The sequence below is a fragment of the Mustela lutreola genome, chromosome 6 (genome assembly GCF_030435805.1).
Source record: "Mustela lutreola isolate mMusLut2 chromosome 6, mMusLut2.pri, whole genome shotgun sequence".
Classification (NCBI taxonomy): Eukaryota; Metazoa; Chordata; class Mammalia; order Carnivora; family Mustelidae; genus Mustela; species Mustela lutreola.
The window spans coordinates 1729038-1756620 of NC_081295.1; the positions used below are offsets into that span (position 1 = coordinate 1729038).

The window sequence follows — 27583 nt, forward strand, 5'->3', positions numbered from 1 at the left end:
GTGATCGTCTCCGGGTTGTGGGACGGAGTCCCTGCGCGGGACTCCATGCCCAGTGCAGAATCTCTCCCTCCCCTCTACCTTTCCCCTTGCTCTAATAAATAAAAACTTAAAAAAAAAAAAAAAAAAAGGAAATAACTGTTTACATCATTATCTACTTCATATTTAACTTCAAAACAAATGTTAAGCATACTGTAAGAAGCTGACTTTTTTAGAGCGAAATTATTAAGTAATGTTTGTGCTAAGACTTCCAATTTCTTTCCCAGACCTTATTTATCTGCTTGTTAGTTCTTAATTCACAACACGGCCTGCTAGCAGATGACACAGAGGCTTTTTTTTTGGTATCATTAACAGGCTGGTAAAGAATCAAGAAAAGCACGAAAGAATAGTAACCACCTTCTGTTTTATCTAAGTTAGCATTTCCATTTTCCTTGCTAGCCACTTCAGCACTGTCCTACCCCTCATTCGAGCTCTCATGCACACGGAAGAGAATCTCTGGCCCACTGCAAGGCACATCAGCTGAAAATAAGGGGGCAGGAATTAAATAAAACATGGACCAAAAGAAGAAGAAAAAGAGAGAGAGAAAGATGTCCATTTTTCCTTTATATGAATTTGCTACAAATGCCAAGCCACTGAAGCACGTAACACGTAAGGCCAAGAACACATTCTGTGTATCTAAAACTCTTCAGCACGGAACACCGACATCACAGAAATAAAGTGGAAAGTCTCTGTTTCCAGAGTGAACAATGGCACTCTTTCCCAATCTGTTGAGGAAAATGATTAAACAGAAGACTTTTTTCAAAATATCCTTGACTCTTGCATTTGCCATGATTCGTCAACACTGAATCTAGCGTAAGGTGCCACTTGATCTGACACAGAGATGACCGCTGGTCTCAAGTCCTGTCTGTTTCGTAGTGCTCCGCAAAGAACAGCAGCACAGGAACCCCCATCTCCCGACCCAAGAGAGTTTCAGCATCACCGCATGACCTCAGCCCAGAAAGTCTGCTAATTTCTAATCTTACACAGGGTATGAAAAAGGTTGAAAATGTGCCCTATTAAGTTGTATCTGAAAAATCCACACATAATAGGTTATTAAAGTTCTATTTTCCCTTATGATTCTTATTAAAACATATTCTGACTTTCTAATTTGGTAAAAAACCTGGGGCAGATTACCTGATCATTCAATCTCTTAATAACAAAAGCTTCCATAATGCTTTTTTGCAAAAGTAAACAGCAATATTGGGGATTATTTAGTGAAACAGAGGACGAAACAGAGAGAAGTAGGAGTCCTTTCCATTTGCTTACTGGGAGAAGGGCAAAAAAGTCATTTAGGAAAAGCAGCAGACGGGACAGGTCAGTGGAGTCCCCCCATTATCGTGAATCTGTCATTCACCACGGTCAGACCTGGATCCGGGATGTGGTCAGCACGGGACGCGGCCAGCACGGGACGCGGAGGCCCTACCTTAGGAGGAAGGGCATCATTCTCGTTCTTAAGGACGAATCTGCCCTCTCGATCATCTTTATTCCAATTCAACTGAACAACAAGGGGCTTCTCATCTATATCCAATCTTCTTTCTTCTTCAAATCATGAAATGAGAAAAAAATTAAGTCATGGTTATTCACCGGCACCAGCTAATACAACATTCTCCTAGACGTTTAATTTATTACTATGCTAATCCCAATTAGCGTATGTTAATCAGCACAGCAAAGCTACCTAATGCTAATACAATATTCTCCTATAAATTTAAATTAAGATATAAAATACTTTATTACCACAAGTACTTACTAACAGGCTGAAATGTCATTTAAACTGTTACGTGCTAGTTTTACTTACTTACTCTTTTGTTGCCACTGTAATATATACTACCATGTACCCAGTGCCAAACACTGAGCAGGGCTAATGTCCTTATGACATTTAGAATCCAACTGGGAAAATAAGAGAAATATACACAAACTAGGGGGGAAAAGTATACAGGGCTTTGCTATCAGCCTAATTCTGTAAATCAAATTATCTCATATATGTAACTGGAAAATAAGGAAACAATGTTAACATAACACAGGAGTTCGGCCAACCTGTGAGATTCCCTTCTCACACGAGTCTTCCTATCCCTCGTCTCCTAAGCTCACCAGGTCCAGCCCTCACAGCACCTCCCACCATGAAACCACCATCCCATGTCCTCGTCAGGGTGAAGTGCTAGGGTTAGAATACTCCTTCTTGTTTGCTAGGCATGTACTGGTCAGGACAGTGACCGAGTGGGCATCCTGAGAGCCCGGCACACCTTGGCCGCTTAGTAGAAGCCTACAGCTGGCAAAGAGCTTCCACGTAACTGTAGAATGTCCACACTGAGGTCGGCAAACACAGGAGGTGGAGGCCAGCTGGAGAACCACCACGGTAAAGGAAGCAGGAATGAACGGGACAAATTTATTTTTTTATTTATTTTTTTTTTTTAAAGATTTTATTTATTTATTTGTCAGAGAGAGAGTGAGTGAGAGCGAGCACAGGTAGACAGAGTGGAAGGAAGAGTCAGAGGGAGAAGCAGGCTCCCTGTGGAGCAAGGAGCCCGATGTGGGACTCGATCCCAGGACGCTGGGATCATGACCTGAGCCGAAGGCAGCTGCTTAACCAACTGAGCCACCCAGGCGTCCCTGAACGGGACAAATTTAAAGGATAAAAAGACTTACACAGGCTTTTAGTAAATACTGTTTATAAACAGCAATGTTAATTATAAGAATACAGAAATAACAAATTCTAATTTATTATTTTATGAACTGAAAATATGAGAAATGAAAGAGCAATAAATTAGGGAATGGATGAAGTTTGAAATTCCTGCTACAAACCAAAATTACCAAGTTCTTCTTGTTGCAAAATTTGTACTAGGTCAAAATTCTTCACAGTGTATTTTAAGAGAAATAACTTTGAGAACAACTAAGTTGAAATCGTAACAGTAAAAATAAAACCAAGAGTAGGGTATTCTAGAGCACATGAGCCTACTTATTAAGCGTAAACGCAGTCAGGGTCCTACCGCAACTTGGTAACTTTAAAATCTCTTTCTGCCTTAGTGGGTCTCACACTGTTGTTTTTAGGCAGAACCCTGTTTATTTTCCCCGCGGATTTCACATAAGGAATGCTGAAACACAGAAAGGAGAGGAGCGGAGTCTCGTGGACTGCGGGATGCGGCTCGGGGCCTGGGCTTACTGCACGCTGGACCTTCAGTTCACAGGCAGGAGGCAAGGGGCCCGCGGAAACATCAGGGAAACGAGATGCACTGGGTGGGCGCTATAGGCACTGCCTGCCGCAGGCAGCCCCTCGTCCACACCAGACCGCCTCGTCCCCTCTGCTAGCGCCACGGCAGGGCCAAAGCAGGAGTTCCGTGGTGCTGGACAAAACCAGCAGCGCTGCCCCAGACCCACACGGTCAGGAAATGAGGACACACAAACCCATCAGGGATGAAAATTTTAGTCTTCCCTGCATTTTACGTGCACAATTTTTTCAAACATCTATCAAGTTGTTGTTAGAGCATGAATACTTATTAACTTGTCTGAACTGAACTACTCAGTAAAATGAAATGTTAAGTATTTCCTTTGACCCACACGTGCCACTGAAAATCACGGACACCCTATGGGCTCCCTGATCTGAAAACTGAGAACAAGCACACGACGGCTCTCCCTGCACGGGAGGCACAGGTGCAGCCCACTGGGACAGGGACAGAGTCAGCCTGTCCCAGCCGCTCACCTCCGGGTGAGGGCGGCTTCCCTGCCTTCTCCAGACACCTTTATTGGGCACACACCCCCTTACAAGTAAGACAGTTTACTTTTTAATTAAAGGAAATTGAAAAGAAACTTCATCAAAATCATTCTATTTTTAGATCTCAAATTTCAATCTTACGTATTATCCCAAACACTTCATTTGGTGGCTTTCAAATAACCAAAAAGTAAAAACACAAAAAGGTCTAAAAGTGAGTTATTTTCTTCTCGATAACCTGGTAATAAGGATTCCAAGGTAAAGGAAAAACTCAACCTCAGAAAAACCATCCAGAGCGAAGTACCCTCTGCTGAGATCTAGCTTTGGCACCGTCTGCGTGTGCGACGTCCTCATGATGTCACCAGAGTATTAAGTGAGCCTGACCCACCTGACATCCTACTGGAGAAAAGAGTGTGTGGTCGTACCCAAATCCACACAGTATGAAAGTGTTCCCCGAATTCCGCATGTACAAAGAAAACTGTAATTCTGAAGTTGAGACAACTGATGCTCAAAGAGGGCTCAGGGCTCGGGGATGGACTTGAACAGGTGCCACATTCCAGTCTGGATGGAACGTAATCTTTCACGTGTTCACTGAGAGCTGCCTTTTTTTTTTTTTTTTTTTTTTTAAAGATTTTATCTATTTATCTGACAGAGAGAGATCACAAGCAGGCAGAGAGGCAGGCAGAGAGAGAGGAAGGGAAGCAGGCCCCCTGCTGAGCAGAGAGCCCCACGTGGGACTCGATCCCAGGACCCCGAGACCATGACCTGAGCCGAAGGCAGCAGCCCAACCCACTGAGCCACCCAGGCGCCCCGAGAGCTGCCTTTTTTATAGGTGACTCCATACTTCCGAAGGACTCATAAAACTTTTAGAGATTTTCACATTTCTAATCAGTCTAACTTAAAATTGCTGCTTGATATAGATACTTAGCATATTTTCAGAAACTTTAAACTTAATTAAAAACAAGGAGAAATTACTACCTAAGACAATTTCCTCAAGATGCCCTAATCATCCCCAAAGAATAATGAAAATATACTGCCTCACATTAGAAAATACTCATTTTTGTAAGACTGATGACTCATACTCACATAACGTCTAATGGGGTTAAAATTAAGTGTCATATTATATATAATCTGCACGTAAGAGTTCTAAGAACCACGGCTCCAGAAGCAAGCAGCGCCCTGCATCATCGGTGCGCGGGCAACACCTCGGGCTGCCGAGATTTTAATGAGGACACACCACACTAACGTATCCCTGCTGACCCAGCACCTGAACACCACCTTCCCGCGGGGTCTCACATGGACATTTCGCAGACACGCCACACTGTGCCTGCCCCTCCAGAAAGAGAAGCCCCCGCAGGAAAGTAGGCGGTGACTGGACCGCCCCACGGACCAACGCACGTCGGGGATCTGGAGAGACCCCACCAGTCCCCTAAGTGTGTGCACAGACCTCCACTGACGTGCACTTCATAGAGGGAGTACTTGGGGGACGACAGCATCCGCATGTCCGGCCGGAATTTCTCCGCCAGCGTCTCGATCACATCCTGGGTGGTAGCAGTACTAGACACCCGAATGCATTTCGTTGCAAAGTTTCCAGCAGCTTTATCTTGAAAATAAAATCTCATCACTCCATGGAATTCCAAATCCTAAAAGAAAACAAAAAGATATGATTTTGGAAAAATAACATTCTAAACTCCTCGGCCACGCTCACTGCCCCCAGCGCGACTGAGGTCCACAGGCTCATGGGTTCCTCCCACCCACCACCCGCCACGCGAGCCCAACCAGTCGTCCGCCTTCGACAGACACCACAGATCCAGCCACAGTCTCATTCAAAGCAAGTCAGATGATGTCAATCCTTCCCGTTACTCCTGGCAACGACCGTCCTACAGGCTCAAAGCCCATCACAAGTTAAGTTTTTCTCTAATTCCTCCCAATCTATTTGCTGATTCTTCACTAATAATTATGACCTAATAACTATAATAGTTATGGAATAGTAAAATGCGGCTATCTGTATAAACCATATGAAAAGTAAAGCAGAAAATGAAACACTGACATATATTTCTAACCCCAAAGCTTTACTATACTTGCTCGACCCTGTCAGATCACTAGGCAGTCTGTCCTATCCACTTCCCACTGCCCCAGGGAAATACAGGGTAAATTAACATGTGTGTAAAAAGAAAACACACACACACATACACACACCCCATTGAAGCACAGATCTTGGGTTGAAATAGGGCCACTGATTATGGGGGTGACACTGAAAAAGCTTTATCAGTTAGCAAAATGGGTACTAACAGCCCTGCTCTGGTCTCTCAAAAATCCTATAAACTGTGTCTTTGTACAGCTCAGGTCAGGTGGCAAAGAAAGTCAAACAACATCCTTTTGGGAGGTTTGTCTTTTACTCTGGCAACCCTGGACCTCCATGAAGTAACAAAACCTTGGAAGACGCCCCTGAACTGTGACCATGCATGTCAGCACAGCACCATACCACTGTGACCAGCACCGTACCACTGCGACCAGCACCGTGAGACGCCGCTGAGCTGTGACCGTGCATGTCGGCACGGCACCATACCACTGTGACCTAGCACTTAAGCACAACATTCCTGGTATCAACAACAGCTCCTGCGTGCCAAGTACGTCCTATACTTCCTCAATGACAAGAGCTGTCTGAACGCTTTCCCCTGCAGAGCTTCCCCAGCTCTCCTCTGCTGGCTGGCCCTCTCCCCTCACTGGTCCCCTGGCCTATCCCTCTCATCATCCAAACGTTTCCACTTCAGGTTACACTCTTCCTATCCACCCCCCTCAGGCTATCCTAAGACGGCACAGGAGGAAACAAGAATTATTCTAGACATTTAGTTGAATAAATTTAGGTCTCTATGGGAGTCCTACTTCAATCCCAAAATTCTGATGCTCTCATCACCACTACTGCTCTGAAATCATCTTTAGATTACACTAACAGTCTCAAACATTAATTGGAAAAACTACCCTGGCTCCTCCCATGCCTCATGCTTCATAGATGAAGTTAAACCAAAAAGGCAAAGTAGCCTCGCACTTGCTCATTTTGCTAACACAGTAATCTTCCATCATGTGCGGCACAACGAAGCCAGGTGCGCTTAGACAAGATAGCACCACTTTCTCTGGTAGCTGCCCACGAACACCTCCACGCTACCAGACGTCAAAGATCGGGGAGCGAACGCCCAACTGGGCAAGAACACAGAGGAAACCATCAAGAATGAATCTGGTACTGCAAGCATGGAAAAGAGGAGACCCCTCAACCGCCCTCATGAAAATGCCTTATGTACAGATTACTACTGTTTTTAAGAGGAAACTACAAATACAAAATCTCCGTTATTAATGTGGTTTTGCTACTGATCTCACATAAAATGTTGAGATAAAAGGAAAAAAAGGAACAAACCCAAGGGTAGAGATCCAGCAAGCAACAGCATGTCTACAGAGAAATAGTATTTCTGTTGATGTTTTTAAAAAAACAAATCTCCAGGTTCTACAGCGAGCCTAAATAAAGCAGCCTACTAAAACTACCTTTGATTTCATTTGCACTAGATAAATGTCAATAAATATTAACTTACTTTGCCTGGTTACCTCATTATCACACAGAATACCTGAGTATTGCTATTACTAGAATAACACCTGAATAAATTAATACATTAGCACTGTTTAATTATTCAAAAAATAAGTTTGGCGTGTGTGACTAAGTCCACAGAATTTTATCAGACCTGAGAAGATTGATAAAATCAAGTTCCTGAACCCCAAAGATCAAACCAACTGTAATAATAACTAATATATATTAGTTAAAATATAACTATAACTAATAATAACTAACATATATTAAGAGCTACTGTGTACCAGATACTAAGAGTTCAGCATTTAATTCCTCGAACATGAATTAGGTGCTGTTATCATCCCAACTTTACAGGGGCTAGAAAACAAGGTCCACAGAGGTTTTACGTCTGTCTGAACTCAGACCAGACAGCTTGCCAAGGAGCAGGGCTGAGACACAGACAGCATGAGCTGTCCCCTGAAACCGCAACTCTTGCACCACCATGCCCTAACCCTCCTTCCAGAAGCTTCATCTTCTAGAGGAAGATGGGTATGAATGTCTTCCGTTTCTTTACAACACGTAGAAGAGCGGTTCCAGAAAAACAGTGAAGAGAAAGAATTCTGACACTCAGAGGGGTCAATAACTTGCCACAACCCCTACCTAGACAGATCTGGCATCCGGATACAAGCATCTCAAAGCTCACTCTGGGATCGGAGGCGAGGCTCACACCGTGCGCGGTGCCTGATGAATTTCTCTATTAGCCTGTGAGCCTGCACGCTGCAAGGTGCGAGGGACACCTGGAGTTTGCAGCAGGGCAGAAATGAGTTGGCATTTCAACTTAATAGCTGTGTCTTTGAGGGAGTGCTCTGATATGCATGTGAGCTCCAATTTCCTTGATTATAAAATACAAATAAGCTTGTTTTGCGGAGTAAACTATATAAAGAACGAGCCAGCAGCACTCCCACTAGACAGAAGCTTTCCTGAGGGGCCTCTGATTCATTGCTCTAGGCCCTCCCTCAGTCTCTAGTACATTGCTTCGCACATAAAAGTAACAACAAATTTGAGTCAAAACTTCCAATAACAATATCCGATTCTTCCAGCTGTGGTTTGTCTGTTCTGAACTGATAAGGACTCTGGGACAAAACTTTAAATCTGTAATAAGCAGCCATGAAGTTTCAATGACAGGCTAACATTTATAACTGTACGAAGACCACTGCTTCCTTAACAAAGTCCTTACACAAACTACCCAAAAGACAACAATATTTTAAATTAAAATACACTGTTGTAGGTCCTCCAATACCTAAATGTACTTGCTAGCAGCATATTTTCAGGAAGAAACTTGTGTTTGGAGCAGGCAGGCCAGTAACTGGGGTACACCGGGGTTAGCTCAGGCAGCCACCATGTGCCAAGGGCAGTAATCTAGAGGCAGAAGATACAATGTATCACCTGTTTGTTTTCCTTTCTTTACAGGTTATTTTTTCCTGACAGGAAAACAAGTTTCTTTCTTCCCTAAAGGTATATACTTACCTTTGTATAAAATTCTCCCTGAGAAATATCACCACAAGGATTATTACAATGGAAATGGAACACTACTTGGGCTAGACTTAATGACAACTCAGAAACAAAACTATTTTAATATTTATCAGAAAGAACAGACCAAAAGCACTGACAACCCCAAACCGCAGAAGGCTGTATCAATTACTAGAGAGTCAATGCAAAGAACCAAGGGTTAAAGGTGGAGATCCACTTTGAAGTATTTTACCAATATCTTAGTCAATGAAACTGATCATTAAGTCACCCTCCCCAAACCAGTAAAAACTCACCAGGGCAATCCTAAATCTCCTTTTGCCCAAAGTACTCAGAAGCACTGGCTCTAAAGCCAATCGGCGGACAGGGCTAGTCCATCCTCCTCAGTGTGACCAGCACTCGTGTGAAGCCACTTCTAGCCCGCAGCAAAGCAACGCGGACTGTAACGGGTAGTCATCCGACTCCCCGCGGAAAAAAGGGCCGCCGACAGAACACACTGCTTTATTACACACAGAAAATTCATTCCTAACGCTGGTGCTTCCAAAAATAGGTGCAAATGTTAAGAAAAAATACGGCTGTGCCTCAAAACACACACACATTATTAGTACATAAACTGATCAACTAGACAAGAGCCATCTGAGTGTTAATAATTTAGGTAGAAGATAGAAAAAATACTTGAATATGGGTTTTTGGAATCTTACTTACATGAACACTGTTTCTTAAACACCAGAACTTCAAGGATACTCTTTAAAATTATATGCATTTCAGGAAAGCTTAAAATAAGTGACAACTGTAAAACGACGTCCTGGCCAGGCTCACGCTTACTCCTCCCATGGCCTTCATTCCCAGCGGCCCTTTCCCTGTCCTTCCGGCCTACTCCCCATTCCTATGGGGGGGGCTCCTAAGAAACCCGACATTTTCTTTTTAAAATATTATTGATGTATTTCTTATCACGTCTAATTCCCATCCAGTGCTACGTCAGTTTCAGGTGGGGAACAGAACAGCTCAACTACAGCGAGGTCTTGGCGCTCACCACCGCACGTGTCCTCTTAACCCTCACCTGGTTCACCCAACCCCCCAACCACCAGTTTGTTCTCTGTATTAAGAGTCAGTTTGTCGGGCATCTGGGTGGCTCAGTGGGTTAAGCTGCTGCCTTCGGCTCAGGTCATGATCTCAGGGTCCTGGGATCAAGCCCCGCATCCGGCTCTCTGCTCAGCAGGGAGCCTGCTTCCTCCTCTCTCTCTCTGCCTGCCTCTCTGCCTACTTGTGATCCCTCTCTTTGTCAAATAAATAAGTAAAATCTTTAAAAAAAAAAAAAAAAAGAGTCAGTTTGTCTCTTTTTTCTTTGCTTATTCACCCTTTTTCTTTTCTGTTTAAAAGATTCTAAGTCATGTCTGCACCCGATGTTGGGCTCTAACAACCCAAGACGGAGAGTTGTAGGCTCTGCCCACAGAGCCGGGCCGGCGCCCCCGTTCTGTTTCTAATGGCACTAATTACAGCACCCTGTAAATGGTACCTTACAAGGTTTCTGTAAAAATTAAGTAAATGGGTTTGTTTTATACTGAACACCCTTCAGATAACTACAGAGTACAGATTAAGAGTTTCCTCGTGGGGCACCTGGGTGGCTCAGTGGGTTAAGTGTCTACCCTCGGCTCAGGGCATGATCTCAGGGTCCTGGCATTGAGCCCCACATAGGGCTGCTCAGTGGGGGGGTGGGGGGTGTCTACTTCATGCCCAGAAATGTTGCAGAATCTGTTTCCTCTTCTGTGAGAAAGGACTTCCACAGGGCACCACTGCTCTGAGGGCAGGAACGCTAATGGGCATACAATCACGTGAGAGCACGCCTCTCTGACCCCGCAGTCATATGTTTATAATAAAATAATTCAAATATCTTTTGTCTGAAAATAAATTTGTAATCTGTTACACACCACAGTGTCCCCCTGTTCAAGTGTGAGCCAACTACTTTACCTCTAACATCCTGATGCCAGTTCAGCAAAGATGAGAAAAACCAAGTTTACTGAACTAGGGGAAAAGTTATCTTTCAGGTGGAAAGCAAGTTTTCTGGATCAAAACACATACACACACACACCCCCTCAAGAACAACAAAGCACATCTCCCATTTTACAAACTCTTAACAAAAACCCATCCGGTGCACACACACCTTCACACACTATAAATGCGCCGTCACCCAGTGGAGAGCACACTGCTGCGAGAACCAGGAGGGCCCCCTGCTATCTGAGACGCTCAGCGGTGCTGCCGGCAGGGACTTCTTACCTTCTGCTGCCCCCATGGCTAACACTCGCGAGCCTGGACTCTGCCAACCGTCACCGTGAGCTAAACCTGCATTCCGCTGCGAGACCCTAACGGAATCAGTAATCTACCCAGTTCCTAAGACCACATCATGGGGGGTGAGGGGGAGGCGTCAAAAAGTGAAGGTTTTCCCGAGGGAACTCTTAGACTTTTTAAGTCTCCAATAGCTACCACACATACACGTACTGCGGACTGAAACAAGATCAGTTAGACAATATACTGAACCACCTGACAAGAGAGCGATCATCACATTCATGATCAAAGACTATGTCTATATTTCGGTGTATATTTCAGTGTAATCTTTAAATGTATTTACATAACAGATATACAAAAACAACCCTAAATGCCACCAATCCGAGGTTAAAATCAACTTTGCTGAAGATTCTTTGGAAGTCTAGCAAAGCCCATCAATCTGTTCTCAGAATAAAAATTTTAAATGCATTAAATAAAATACAAAAGATTATAAAAGAAACAATTACATTAAAACACAATAAGTAAAGTAATTTTGGGGGCACCTGGGTGGTTCACTTAGTTAAGCATGTGCCATGGGCTCAGGTCATGATCCCAGGGTCCTGGGAGCAGGGAGCCTGCTTCTCCCTCTGCCTGCAGCTCCTCCACCCCCTGCCCGTGCTCTCTCTCACTTACTCTGTTTCAAATAAATAAAATCTTAAGAAACAAAAAAAGAACAATAAATCTTGAAAATTTTTAAGTCATGGGGATGAATATAAAGGAGTTTCATCTATTTAATTTCCTTATTTAAAGTGTTTAATATAAAAATAAATTATAATTACAAACTTACTATTAATGAAATAAATCTATTTTCATAAAAATACAGATGCTTTAGAAAAAAATTCAAGGAGCTGGATTCTCTAAGAAGAGAATGAAGTAACACCAGAAGCTACGTGTCAGCGGCCCGCGCTGGGCAAGCAGCAGGTGTGCGGAGAGGGAGGGAGGGAGGCAGGGCCTTGGAAACGGGCAGACGTTCGCTGGGACTCCGGTGTTTTCACTGAACGCTCACGTGGGCTCCCGGCGAGATGCCTGAGCTCTCCGGTTCCCTGCCTACAAAATGGAGAGGCGACTCTGTCCCACCGCGTGTGGGGTCAACACACCCCTGCGGTATCTAGAAGCAGCCACTACGAATGAGGCACTGACGTTGCTCTCTCGCAACGGCTCACACGTGACCCATGGGTCTGAAAGGCCCCGAATCCCATCTCTAGCAAAACAAAATACAAAAGCAAAAACAATGGAGCCCGTAAGAAAAGTAACTGCAAAATGTGAAATAGTTAACTTTATAGAATAAAACTGACACTTTACAACACTTATAAATTGCTTTTGAAGCTCAATATCCAAAAGTTTCCAAGGATCTGACTAGAACCAAATCCACATACACAGAATTCCTGACCTCTGTCCTCAATATCACAGTGGGATAAGATCAAAAAGAAAAGCCAAGAATATAAAATTAGAAAATGTGTTTTTGTAACCTGCTTCTTAAATCTGTACTGAGATTCTTTTTCAAGTACATAAAATGTTAAAAAGGAGTTTCAGGGCACGTGGTTGGCTCTGTCAGCGAGGTGCCTGCCTCCTGGCTTCAGCTCAGCTCACGGTCCCAGGGCCATGGGATGGAGCCCCACATCAGGCGCCCCACTCAGTGGGGAATCTGCTTGGAGATTCTCTCTCTCCCTCTTACATGCCCCTGCTTACATGTTCTCTCTCCCAGAAAAAAAACAGAACAAAATAAGTAACTAAGAAGGACCTTCTAAAGCTGAGCAAAGGTAGCGCACCACAGCAGCTGTACACACAAGCAAGCGGACGGTCATGTCCCGCACTTACAGTAGCTCGCACACCGAAGTAAATTCTCTGCTGACTGATTCAAAGAAGCTTCCTATAATCAAAATGCTGCCATCCGTATCTTTCTCCTCTAGTAGCACAGCAGACTAAAAACTGAATTCATAATTCAACCTACTTTGATTAAAAAAACAAACAAACTTCACGCAACCTTCTTAAATTAAAAATATTCTCCAAGCTCTATGGTAGAACCGCATTAGTACGACCCTAAAATACAGGCTGTGGTTCGTCCTCTATGTCCTACGCAAAATACCCAGAGGGGGCTGGGACAGAGGAGAAAAGAGTTAGAAACTAACTCATCGTGTGACCGCCGATGCAGCAGAAGTGACATGGACTAGGGTGGTCTTACAGCAGGAACTTCACAAACTCGACAAGCCCTCTGGTCAGGGAGGCTCTGCGCTCGCCAGGCACATGGCCGGCACTCTCCCCCTTGGTATCAGGAATGCTCCTGAACCGCGCAGTCAGTGCCAAGCAGGACCTTCCCACCTGACTTGCCGTCTCCCTCTGCCTTAGCCAATGACCCCAGCAGACGGGAACGCCACTTAGGACCAGGCAAGAGAAAAACAAACAGGTGAGGTGCGTAAGTCGGCACAGGGACCTTGAAAAGGAGTCCTATAGCTAAGGAGGATTTTTAAGAGCACTAGTTTAGAAAAGGAACACAGAACCTCTATGTAGGGCAGAGCCACGCCGAGGACAGCTCACAGGTCAAGTGAGGCGCCTTCTGAACAAAAACTGCGGAAGAGAATTAGCACGGAGAGAGGCGGTCGCCGGACAGACGCATCTTAATGTCACTGAACACTCTCCCCAGAGTACTCTCACCTCCTCGCCCGGCTCCTGCCAACTGGTAAACAGCCCGAGCTAATGCACGCACACACAGACGACAGAAAGCACACTGTGGAATAAAGTCCTCAGGTAATTTGCACAATGGCATAGACACAACCTCACAGATACAGAAATAGGGTGAGTGTAACGTTCTGTGAAACGAAAACCTACAAATCACTGTTCTTCCACACGAAATTCCGCTGCTAACGACACCGGACTTGAGAGGACGTCTGCGGGTGAGGCTACTGCGTCTGGATGTGAGGGCACACACAGTAACAAACAGTGACAAATAAGAGCTTTTGTTTCAACTTAAGATACTGAACACAGAGTCAACCTGAAACATACACTGTCATACCTCCTCATGCTGCTGGAAGCCTCCTCTGCCCACAAATGATGTCAAGTGACATTAAGACAGGCAGACGGATCTAAATTTCTGCCCCGAGACGAACATGGAAGACGTTCTGCTACAGCAAACAAAACGAGGAAGGGAAAGGAAAAACGAAACACGAATAACGATAATGACAACACAACACAGACCCAAGAGCATCTACCACATCTGGGTATCCTTCCTAAAAACTCCCGTAGCCAAACGCAGTGCTGAGATGAGAGCTCCCCAGGCGCTCTCTCCTTCAGCGCCAACCACAACCCTAGAGGCCGTTCCTACTGCTCTCCTGCCCCACAAAGGAGGAACTGGGTCTGAGAAAGACCAACTCACTTGACCCTGATGGCACAGCTAATACCGTGGGCCAGAATTCCTACTGAAGCAATTTTGAAACAGGAGGCCACACTTTTCAATCACGAAGCAACACTACCTCTTACTTACCCGGTTGTATAAAAGTAAGACTGGGGGGGGGGGGGCGCGGGTGCCTGGGTGGCTCGCTGGTTTAAGCCTCTGCCTTCAGCTCAGGTCATGGTCTCAGGGTTCTGGGATCGAGTCCCGCATCGGGCTCTCTGCTCAGCGGGGAGTCTGCTTCCTCCTCTCTCTCTGCCTGCCTCTCTGCCTACTTGTGATCTCTGTCAATAAATAAATAAAATCTTTAAAAAAAAAATAGACTGTAAAACTCCCAGTTCTAGCATGATGGTACACTAAACATTCAGGAACCATCACCTTATATGACAGATAATACAAAATAAACCTTCTCTTAAGTATACCACTGAGTTTATAAAAAGAAAGAAAACTCCAAGAAGAAAAGCCAGAAAACCAGGTGTACTGGGCGGCCCCAGAATGCCCAGCACTGCGGCCCCCACTACACGGGGGTGAGGGAGAAGTACACAACCATATTGCAGAGAGATCCCAAGGGGACCACATATCTAACTGTAAAAAGCCACTGTAAAACTTTCAGAGTAAAACATGGAATGTATGCATCAAACAAGAAAAAGTATAAAACTTAAAAAAAGATACACCCAACTCTACTTGAAAAGTTTTGAAATCTGTGACAGAAAACACTGTAAAACAAAATGAGAAAAAAATGTAAAAAAATCTAAAAATGTAAAAAAAAATTGTAAAAAAATGAGAAACCATAACATCAACATATTTCTAAAATACATAATGTACGAAAAATCAGAATTCAGATTTTACAAAGAATTTCTGTGAGTAAGTGTGAAAAAGACAATTAGCTCATGGGAAAAAATATATACAAAATATATAAACAGGCAATTCAAAGAGAAAATCAGAATGACCATAAACGTAAGAAAACATGTCCATTCACTGAAATCCTCAGGTAATTTAAATTTAAATTTAGTAGGGTAATATATAAGCAATAAATATTTCGCATATTCCAGCTTCTAAAAGAAACAAGTCTGAATACACTGAGGAGGGAGGACATTCTGGAATTGGGACTGCAAACTGATATGCCATCTCAAAGATCAATTTGCCAGGCCAGGTAAACCAGAATCTCTGCATGGCCTATGACCAAGTAATCACCAGGTGTCCCAGCTAAAAATCTTTTTTATACGGCAGGAAACATGAACGAGGGTGTTCATGAAATACACATCTGTAACAGTGTTAAACTACAAACAACCTGATCATTTCCACGTAGGGGTTGGGACAGATTAGCCAGGCTAATGTGGACAGTGGAGTAGCACCGAAGAGCTGAAGCAAGGGAACGGTTGTCCACAACTCTCAGTGAGTAGTTCTCTCTGCAAAGGCAGAAAGCGAGACGGAAAGGCTACGTCTGTAACTATTAGTTCCTTCACATTTCTGGGCCTCCATTCTACTGAAAGAAAAACATTAAGGCCTCCCTTGCTGTTCTGGGAATTAAATGTGGTTCATAGCCCCCACCAAGTGTGGCGTGCGTCCTCAAGTCAAGGAGGCCTTGAGCCAGCCTGCTGCCAGGACACGTTCGCCTTTCTCAGGAGCTGTCCCCCAGTACAAGGACTGCCTAGGGAGGCAGGCTGAGGCAGGCTGAGGCACAAGCGTCCGGACAAGGGTTGTCTGCTTCTCAAGAGACGGAAGGAAGACGGGAAAGAGGGAGAACAGTCCACGGGAGGAAAAAGCAAAAACAAACACCACAGTTCAGAATTTCCGAAGCCGGGACACAGATCAGTTCAAAGATAAACCTCACTCCACTGATACCTTTGAACTGTATTAAAAATGTAAAAATTACACATTCAATAAATAAATAAATGTAAACATTCCATGATATGGGGTAACGACTTAGAGTAATTTTTTTTTTAAGATTTTATTTGAGAGATAGAGCAGAGTCCGAGAGAGACGGAGATGCAGACTCCCTGCCGAGCAGAAAGCCTAACGTGGGGCTCGATCCCAGGACCCTGAGTTCATGACCTGAGCAGAAGGTAGACATTTAAGCAACCGAGCCACCCAGGCACCCCTCAGTAAAATGTTTTAAAAAGAAATCAAAACTGTAATTTAGTCAAGGAAGACTTAAGCAAGTACGCCTAGGGTACAGAGGAGTTTTATTTCCGTTTAAGTCATCATGATCAGCCCTTCCCCTCCTCCCCCTCCCAATTCTAGGCAACGGGGAACGAGCGATGAACAAAATAACATCCCCTATTCTCGGGAAGTTACAATCCAGCAGGAAATACACAACACTGACAGGTGGTGGCAAGCAGGAAGAATGACACAGAGCAGAGGGACCAAAAGTCACTGTGGGTAGAAGTGGGAGGGAATACTTGAACAAAGCCCTAACTCCAAGCAAAGAGCATTCCAGCAGAGGAAAGAAGTACAAACGCCCCCAAGACAGCAGCCTGGCTGGCACGTCTGACGAGTAACAAGACCACGATGACTGCGGCAGAATGAGAAGCGGGGAAAAGGGCATCACACTGGGCTTTGTAGGCCAAGGTACATTCTGAATCATATAAAGCCATCGGAGAGTTCTGACCAGAAAAATGAATGATTTAACTTAAGGTTGAGAAGTATTATCTCTGTGTAGGAGACAGGTAAGAGAGCAAAGGAAAATGATGGGGAAAAGAAGAAAAAAGATTAGGTAAGAGGTCACTGGAAGAGTATGGATGAGGTGAGGGTAGCGTAGGCTGGGCCAGGCATCAACAAGTAGTTAGATGATGAAAACAGTCCAAAGGCAGAGCTGCCAGAATTCGCTGAGAGATTCAGTAAGAGTCTGAGAGAAGGAAAGAAATCAAGAATGATGGCCAGGACGTGGGCATACACAACAGATGAAAGCGACTAGCCGGAAGCCTGCAAGGCTGGGGAAGACTGTTAGAGCAGAGCAGAGTGGGCCAATGAGAAAGGAGAGCTCCGTTCTGGACCTGTTAAGCTCGCGGCAATGACTGACCCTCGGGATATAAGCTCGGGCAATCCAGCACTTACACTCATGAGCAAAGGAAATCTGACCCAGCAAGCAACTGTGGAGAACAGGGGCAGTACTGGGGTCAAACCCTGGGGTCTCCTTCACTCAGCAAAGGAAAGCAGGTCAGTCCCAGAGGCCATGGGGACAAAGAGCTCAAGGAGGATGTGTCAGATCAAGGTGTTATGAAATGACTGGGCTTGGCCATGTGAGGGTCGGTGTGGACTTGGACAGGAGAGGTTTCAGTGAAGTCAAGAATTCAGCCTCTTAAGGGTAAGAAGCAATGAAAAAGTTGTAAAATTTAACTTATATGTTTAAAGTTCAACAATTCAAATTGATAGCAGAGTGCATACCCACGCTTCCCTGTTTCCAAAGAGCCAAAGCTCAGTGCAAGCACCCAAGTGTTCGACAATGTGCTGTGCTATCAACGACTGCCTCTTCAACCTTGGAAATAAAAACAGCTGTCTCATACTCACTACCTAATTCCTAGAGTAAATTCTTCATGCCCTCGGCTCTACGCAGATCCCCCTAGCAATTCTATCTTCCCAAACACTAGGGAAGAGAGGTCAGAAATTGCTAAAAAAAAACATTTCAGCATCGCGAGCCCTGGAGGTGCGGGAGTTTGGGGAACATTACTTGAACATCTGAGCACATAAAAGACTGGAAGCAAAAAGACCAATCACAAGTTTATGATGAGGAGGACTGATATTTTCGTACAGACCAACCTGAGGGAGAATGCTGGAGCTCTAAGACAAATCCTACCTGCAAACCCGCTACCCAAGTGCACTGACCGACCGCTACTGGACTCTCCAGAACTCCACGTACCTTCCTTTCCGCTCCTGCACCACCGCTCGTCACCTAGTCCGTTCCTCCGCTCCTCTCCTCAAAGACTGGCCACCGAAACCAAATACAGTTTTTGCTTTGTGTTTTGGGCCATTATTTACAGATAACGGGAGAGGCCTAAATGTCCATGTGCGTGACAGCACGACTGCAGGAATGAACGCCAGCCCGCGCCAGCACCTCCTCAGGAACAGTCACCCTGTGACCACCAGCCCAGACTCTGAAGCAGTACTGGATGCGGGAACAGGCAAGTCATCACCTCGACTGCCTGGTCTAGAACATACAGACTCCAGATTCTATGACGACAGCCATAACATGTGCAGTTCAGTCCTGGTAAAGGAGAGGAAGGCAGAAGAGGACCCAGGAAGCAGCAGCTACCGGGAGATCAGTCAGGCCCTCCGTAATGCCCTCTTGCATGGGAATCTGTGACCAGAAGTAGTGGCGACGTTTTTTAGCATCTAAATCTAAATGAGTGTGCACAGTGGGAAGCCAGTTAAGTAAGTGGGCCATGTCAGCTACAGTCAGTGTCCATTCACCCCTGTGGTCTCAGACCAGTCCCATACTTAATTACGGACCTTCTTTAACTGACAAAGAGAAAAGACTCTCTGTGGCCTACAATGCGCAAGTGATTTTGGCAAAGGGAGGATGGAGGCTCCCTGGGGAGGGGCGGTGGCGCAGGCAGGGGCGCTGCCCAGCAAGCAGCGGGCGAGGGGCGAGGTCACAGGTGTTACAGGTCCCAGAGGGGAAGGCTTGGCAAGTGAGGCTCCCTCCATCAACGCCCGCCCCATCTGGGCGGCAGCAAGACTTCTCTCCGGCATCAGCTTCTAGAGCTGCTCAGTCCTGGGCTCCAGCACTTCCCCTCCTCCACCACTCCAGGCGGAGGGCGTTCTCCAGCCTCCTGCCCTGGGGCTACGGCCTCTCACACAAGTCCTTGGCAGCAGCTCCTCTCTGGCGTGGCGGCCTCCCACCCACCCGCCACAATCACCCTCCGTCCCCTGCTGCCGCTCGTCCTCAGCTGTCTGCACAGAACCTTCTACCCGGACGTTCATAAGCACCCAAATTCAAACTAACTCCAACACAACCTGCTATTTCGCCACCCAAACCTAATCTACTATGTGTATATGTGTTTTTAAAATTCTGGTTCAGGGTCCTCCCATCTGTCCAGGTGGCCAAGCACAGACGTGGGCCTCGCCTGGACTTTCTTTGCTCTCAGACACTCCCCTCGTCACTCTCCATGTCCCCGTGGCACGCCCTGAGCTTAGGCTCCGTCCTTCCTGTGAACTGAGCGGCCTTAGTTCAGTTCAGGCCTTCATCCCACCGGAACAAGAGCCAAAGAGCCCGTAAGAGTCCAGCCTCCGAGCTGGCGCTCCCCACACTCCTCACACTCTGCTACCAGGAGGGTCTGCTGGAGGCAAACCTCGTACTACTTCATCTGGGTCATGCTCACGTGGCTAACAAGGCCAGTGAGAAACGCCCTGGTGAACACGCCCAGTGTCACATGTCACTGACGCCCCCACTCCAGACACACTAGGGTGCACACACAACACACACTGTACTTCAGTCATCAGGTTAAGCTGCGACAACAAAGGACACAGCACCTCAGGGGCTCACAACAACAAAGACCCATTTCCTTCCTGTGACAGCTCCTGGGTGTGTGGGCAGCTGGCAAGGTCCCCCAAGCCTTCGTTCTGGCAGCAAAGTTGAAAGAATTAGCCCCCACCTGGGACGTACCAGTTCCTGGAGGAGTGACAGCAGCACAGCACGGGACTGTAAGCTTGGGCTTGGAGGGGCCTGTGTCACCGGCCAGATCAAGCCACGCAGCCACGCCGGCACAGAGACCACCAGCAGCGGCCACGAGGCTTGCGCAGGAAGGAGCAGCGCACTCCCAGCTCGGCGGGCACACATGGGCGCGGCCAGCCTGGGCACCCCCCTAGCGCCCCACGGATTCCCCGGCTAGGTCCTACAAACGCTTCAGGATTCAGAAGAAACACTTCCTATGGCTCCCTTCAACCTGCCGACCTGCCAAGGAGGAGAGGTCTGCTGCCCGGGCCCCTCGGGGGCCTCCTCGCTGCGCTTAAGGCAAACGTGCACTGGCTTAGTCGTGCACGTCTGCCGCCAACGGCGCTCCCAACAAGTGTGCCTCTGGCTCGGCTCTCCCAACAGGTCCCAGAGGATGCATGTTTGCTGAACCGACAGTGCTCTCTGCCAGGAACGCCCTCCCCCTCACCCGCACAGAAAATTCCAGACAACTCTCTGCCATCTAAAGTCTCATCTCAGTAGTCTACGGAGTTGGCCCCGGTACCCACCACCCCAACAGAGCACTTACCACGTGCCTGCCGTGTCTTCTGCCATCTGTCCTCCAGACTAGGGTGGGAGCTATCTGAGAGAAGAACCGCGCGTCCACGCGTGCCACACAATCAGCACTTGCAGACCTGGCCCGTCAAGTTAACCGTCCAAGGAGCAACCTTGGAAACGGAGGCAGACAGGGACACCTCTCCTGAGTGGGAAAGCCAGGATTCAACCTCAGGCCCGAAGTGCAGTCAGCGTTGTCGGCTGCCACTTAGGTTCTGGTCTGACAGCACGATGGGGCCACAATGGTCCGTCTGTGTGCCCTCCCCCTTGGACAGCAGACCGGCTCACCCTCTCACCTCTGCCGGGCCAGTGGCTGACCAAGCCTAACGCATAGCCGCACCCAAGGAAGACCAGCTGGCAGGAGCGCTGTGTCACTGGCCTCAGAAGAGTGCGAGACGAGCGGCTACTGGTCCACCGGTTTCTCAGGGCAGAGCCACATAAACACACACGCCACAGAAGCCATTTTTCCTGACACTTGGCCTGTGATACAGACGCGTAGCTATTTCCAAAATTTCTGCTCACAGTCGAAGGTCACAGACGCAAACAATTTTCATAGTATTTAATGTAAGATCTGCAATGGCTCTCAACAATCACGCTGGTGATACCGATTACACGCAGTCATAATTACATACTAAAGATAAAATGTAAACATTCCAGAAGCACCGGAAACTTGTTCAGAAGCTGTACAGAAACAAGTGGTACATGTTTGATTCAGTCGTCCCTTGGTTAAAAAAAAAATAACTTCTTACAGTTAAGTTCCATTGAGGCTAGACTACAAGAGAGGGAAACCTTGGTACAGCACACATCTAATCTCCCTGTAACACTAGTTTAGAGACAAGGCTAAGTGTGCTGTGTTACAAAATTACATACGAACGCGTAAATTATATAATTATATATGTGTGTCATGTATACATGGAAACTATATAATGTATAGTCCATTATTCAGTCCTTGATCCATATAAGTATGCTTAACCTCCCATCTAGAAACTAACCCATGAGAAAACACAGGCTCCTAACCAGAGAAGTGCATCTGCATGATCTAAGAAGGTCCACTACACGGCCCCTAAGCCTGCCACTTCATCTGAAATTCCTCCTTCTGGTTTGAGAACGGCAAATATTTGCTCAACAGATGTTAGGTAGAATTGTTAGTAACAATCAAGGAATTATTTCTAGAAAACCGGTGAAATTCAAACATTACCTAGGGGGAAATTGCTGGTTAATATATAAACAAAACTTTACGAAATTAAATTAAGTGAGCCCCAAATGGAATGGGAACAAATAAGTTTCATTTGTTGTTGACTCTGAAGCATGGACCAGAAATGGGCTGAGGCGACACCAAAGCCAACTCGAGGAGGACGGCAGGAAGCAGCAGCAGACCACGGGGAAGGACAACACCCAGGCTGTCCCAAGAACAAAAGGGTCTGAAAGCAGCCAGAGCCGTGGGGAGGCTTGTCTTGCTTCTCTCAGGCGTGGGAAAGCCATCCGTGAGGCTATCAAAATGCCCTCACATTCCAATTTCTGGCGGCTCCCAGTCGTCCTGGTTAGAACATGCGGTATGGCCTGCACCACACGGGCTGCAAAACATACAATCAGCCGTGTCAAAGATGAGATGTAACAGCTTCAGAACATCAAGAAGAGAACCAATACACTTATGTCTACAATACACACACCTCTATACACACGTGCACATGACATACATGACACAGAAAGGGGTTCCTTCTATCGCACTTGTGATTCTTTCCGAAAATCAAGCTCTAAATTATCCTACTTATTTATTTTTTTTTAAGATTTTATTTTTAAGTAAGCTCCCCACCCAACATGGGTACGAACTCACAACATGGAGATCAAGAGTCACATGCTTTTCTGACCAAGCCAGCCAAATGCTCCTAAATTATCCTAGTTATAAATTATTTTCCTACAAAATTTCCAAACACTGCTTTCATCGCAGTGATCTTAGATTCTTGAGTTCTACGAGCACCATTGTTCGGGGTGTGAGGCCGAATGGCCGGGCTCCAGCCAATGCTCGTCAGCCCACTCCTGCACCCGCATGAGCAAGTCTTTTCCTCTCCTGGGCTTGGTCTCTTCACCCAAAACTGAGAACTGCAGAAGTGCCCACCTCGTGGGACTGCCACAGAAAGTCAAGACAACGCACACAAAGCATCTATGAGCAAACAGACTGTTCTAACTTAGCTGGGTAATAAAATACAGGTAAGAGATCTTGACGAATAAAGGAATCTGTAAATGACTCCTTTGCAGACCAACAAAGCTTCCGCTTCCTCAGAGCACCTGCCGCCAGTGACTGCTGGGAGGAGGAGACAGGCCACGCAAAGCGTTCCGGCTCCGGTCAGGTGCGGGCGCGGCGCACTCACTCGCTGTGAAGTACTACCGCGGTCCGAGCGGCCTAGGCAGCTGTCAGAAGCTGCACTCCTGACAGACCTATGGCTGGTCAAGAAACAGGACACAGTACTGACTAGCCATGCAAATAATTAATAAACACGTATAACCAAGCATCACGCATGCGCCAAACATTTCCCAAGTACTCTAAAACATGCATGTTACTTTCATAATAAAAAGACACTCACCATATCATCTCACCGCAGTAAAGCATACGCATAAACTCCTATGTCTAACTACATTTTCAAGACTATGCTTTAAAAATAAACCATCGAATAATATCATAAGTGTTTCCTAATGCTTCTCCAGATCCGCTGGCCTTAATTACACTGTCCTTGATATTCCCAAAGTAATAATTTCCTGAAGGTAATAAAAAAAAATTTTTTTTTAAACTGAAATCAGCAAATTTGGAACAAAAACACGTTAACTCTACTAAGAACTCAACGAGACCACCTATGCCAAACTTGAATTAAAAACACATTTTTAAATAGCTGAGGCCCTAAACGTGAAATGTGGAAACACTGTCCATGGTACTCCTGGTCGGCTCCTCCTCTTGAAAAAGCAGAAGCCCAGTTGGTCTACAGAGCAATCACTTACGAACTGGCTTCTGCAGCAATACGACCTCTTATCTGTATTTTATTCCCTGGTAAGTTAAAAGAACATGTTTACTAACACATTTCATCGAGTGGTTAAAAATAGCGTATCATCAAAATGACTTAGTAATGCTATCTATAAAAAGGAAAGGGTCACCAAACATTTGAAATGAATTTACACCTCACCACAAATAACACAATATATTTGTTGCGAAACAAGTTGCCACTGAATAAATAAATTCACCTTAAACATAAATTCAGTATTCTAATATTTTGTTTTTACCACATGCATTTTTAGAAGCACTATATTTACATATTACTTTAAAGTACTAAAACTCCATATTGTGTATGGATTTTAGAAAATAAGTATTACCCGTCTGTGCGTTACCTCCTGAAATACACTAAAACTGAGGGAAAATACAACTAAAAACAGTTGCGAAAAGACCTCCTCACACAGTCAACAGCTGGCCGGATCAGAGTTTGCACGTGGGCCGGATGGAGAGCGCGACGAGGCAGACCAGCTCCAGGAGCTGGGAGCCTGCATCAAACAACACATCCACCCCCCATAAAACTTGGGACTCCATTCGCGGGCATTGTTCTCTGCACTTAGGAAGGGCTCCACAAGGAGGAGTGGCCGAAGTCTTATCCTGAATGAATTAGAGTAGTCAGACTCATGGGTCACCACTTTAGTGAGGCTGTGGGACAGCACTCCTCCGTAACAAAAGTGTAAATGCTTGCCTCTTGTTACTGAGAAGTAAAAGTTAAAATAGATGCTTATACAGGAAATAACCACATACGTAATACATGAAAAATTAATACACGTTGAAATCTGCCCTTCTAACATAGTGAGCCCTGCGCTCCCATTTTAAGTGATATGCATGTTAATTTTACAACCAAAGTTGGAAAATAACATGAATATAGGCTTTAACAATACAAACCAAAATTCCTAAAACTCACCCCTACATACCCTCGGCCAGCAGCTCACACGTACCAGGCACAAACGCCTGGGGATCCCCCCAGAGCTTCCAAAGACAGCGGGGAAGAGAGGACCCGGGGACCCTGCGCGCACAGCACGAGCCCCGCAACGCGCTGCTGTCCGCGCTGCACTCGCGACCATTTATGCTGACGTTCTGAAGCCCTGCTGGGCCGACCCTGTGACTCGTCAGCACAAATCAAGGCAGCAGCAAACCATCCTCAGAATCAATGAAGTTTTCAGTGCCCTGAATCCACACTTACAAACAGGGGTGCAGTTTCACTTAAGAGTGTCTTTGAGAGAACAGAAAAAAGTGATTAATTTTCATAGAGTCTGACTCTCAGGGGCATGTTTGCTCAATAATCCATGTACCACACTGGGAAAAATGTCCACACGGGCTGCATGCCAGTTTGATGGTTCTCTCAAGGAAGAGCACTGGGAAGTGCCGACTGCTCCCAGGGCACCACTTCCACCAGACAGATGACCATCGAGCTGCCCTCACTGGGCTGAAGGATCCCCCTCCCTCCCACAGGAACGGAGATGTTACAAAAACCTAAGATTTTTCTGACCAGCAGTAATATTAACAAACAGAGTATTCTGATACTGTTTACAGAAATGTCCCACATTGGGATTATCCACGTAAGTCACTGGACCAGTATTTTCTACATGGTCAACACTTGATGGCGGAATCCACGCCTGAGTAAAAGTCCATTCAAAGAACGAGACAGTGAACTCTAATGTAACAGAACATAAAAAACATATAAAAGAATCTTGCAAAGAATTACTAGCAGAAATGAAAATACTTAGGCTCAAACCAAAAACCTTCATATAACCAATTCTTTTATTACCAATGTCTTAAAAATAATCAGCCCCTAGGGAGCACCTGGGGGGCTCAGTGGGTTAAGCCGCTGCCTTCAGCTCAGGTCATGATCCCGGGGTCCAGGGATGGAGCCCCAAGTCCAGCTCTCTGCTCAGCAGGGAGCCTGCTTCCCCTTCTCTCTCTGCCTGCCTCTCTGCCTGCTTGTGATCTCTCTCTGTCAAATAAATAAATAAAATTTAAATAATAATAATAATCACCCCCTAAATCACCCTAAGTTTTTGCCAATACAAAAATTCATTAACATGAAATGTAATCTAACTTAAAAACTCATTAGAGAGCTCATGTAAAATCATGGTATATTGTAAACTTATGTACAATCATGCTATATTTTACAAGCATTGGTCTAGAGGTCTGAGGCACTCAAAACTTTACTCAGATAGTAATACCAATATCCATGAAAAGATAACATATTTGAAAGACATCTTCCCAATGCATAGGCTTTATACTAAACATGTATGCAGAAGTTATCCATTTTAAGAATACAATGGTTTTTAAATATTTGTGTCCAAAAGTGTGTGTATTTGTTTCAAGACTTTATTTATTTGAGAGAGACTGCGGGAGGGCAGAGGGACCGAGACAAGCAGATTCTAGATCCAGGGCAGAGCCCAGTGCAGGGCTTGATCCCACGACCCTGAGATCATGACCTGAGCTGAAATCAAGAGTCGGATGCTTCACTGACTGAGCCTACCAGGCGCCCCAACACTGTGTGTATTTTTGCTCCTAGTTCATTTCTGCACCCAAACATATGGAACTTAGTTCAAAGCAACAGGAAAAATGGACAATCTGAAGTTTAAGCACCAAAACGCCATGACTGGTAGCAGTGGCACACAAAGAAGTTGTAAAATGGAAATCGTGTTGCTTCTAAAAATCAGGAAATAAAAAGATTAAGTAGGTCACAACGGAAAGCGCCACTCTTAGCTAACAAGAGTAAAGAGAAAGTACATTCTTGCAAGGAACAACAATTTAAATTTACAAAAGGCGAAAGTTTAATTTTCCTTTAGCAAAACGTATGTGAAACCAAGCAACAGAGAATGGTAAGCTGTAATTCTGAATATAACAAGCTCACTGAACTGCTCTTAGGATCATTTCTTCATGGGTCTTAATTTTAGGAGTAAAACTCTCTTCTACTACAAAACAACAGTGGAACTCTCAGATGAAGTTCCAGAAAACAAGGCAAGACTTCTTTATCTGAAAATCCTGTCACACTGTTTTACTACAGCCAGTGGCAGAGCCGGACTCAACAGCGGTCTGTCCTCTCGCAGTGTGCTTCTGGGCAGTGTGCTTCTGGGCTACCCAAATGGAAGACAGTTTTAAAAACGCCAAGAAAATACCTGACATTCTGTGAAATGGTCTCGTCCACTCTACCTAGGTCACCTGGGCACTAGTGCCAGGAGTAAACCAAAGAAAGTTTGAGACTTCAGAAACTATTTATGCGAGTTCATCTTGTTTGCACCTGGGGTTAATGGAGACAATCCCCGTTTATTCCTCTTGCCTGGTAGAATTATTACTCACATGTTTTCCTTATGGTAACTGTAATGCAGAGGCAACATTTAAAAAGCGACTCTCAACAAAATGAGTACAAAAGGATCATACCTCAAAATAATAAAGGCCACATATGACAAACCCACAACTAATGCCATATTTAACTGTGAAAAGCTAGAAGTTTCTCCTCCAAGATCAGGAATAAGATAAGGATACTCTCTCTTGCCACTTTTCTCAGAAAGTTGTTTTTTTTTTTTTTTTTTTAATCTGAGGAATAAAGGGAGAAAGAGGGGGTGAGCACAAGCAGGTAGAGGGTTAGAGGGAGAAGGAGAAGCAGACTCCCCACTGATCAGGGAGCCCAATGTGGGGCTCGATCCCAGGACCCTGAGATCATGCCCTGAGCCAAAAGCAGACCCTTTACTGACTGAGCCACCCAGGCGCCCCTCTTTTACTCAACGTACTATTGGAACCCTGTTGAAATAAAACATCAGCAAAGTTGCAGGATA

At 45.5% G+C, this 27583-nt stretch overlaps 1 protein-coding gene across 19 annotated transcripts in view; it reads right to left on the minus strand.

Moving 5' to 3' along the window:
* AFDN (afadin, adherens junction formation factor) overlaps positions 1 to 27583 on the minus strand; it is a 128950-nt gene that overhangs the window by 93005 nt on the left and 8362 nt on the right. For 11 of the 19 annotated variants that reach the window (XM_059176500.1, XM_059176507.1, XM_059176505.1 and 8 more), the window contains exons 2-3: positions 5187 to 5382; positions 1460 to 1575 (exon numbers count right to left, since the gene is read on the minus strand). In XM_059176500.1, the coding sequence (XP_059032483.1) occupies positions 1460 to 1575; positions 5187 to 5382 (312 nt within the window). The remainder of the gene's footprint in view (positions 1 to 1459; positions 1576 to 5186; positions 5383 to 27583) is intronic. The other 8 variants (XM_059176503.1, XM_059176499.1, XM_059176518.1 and 5 more) reach the window with 1 other exon arrangement.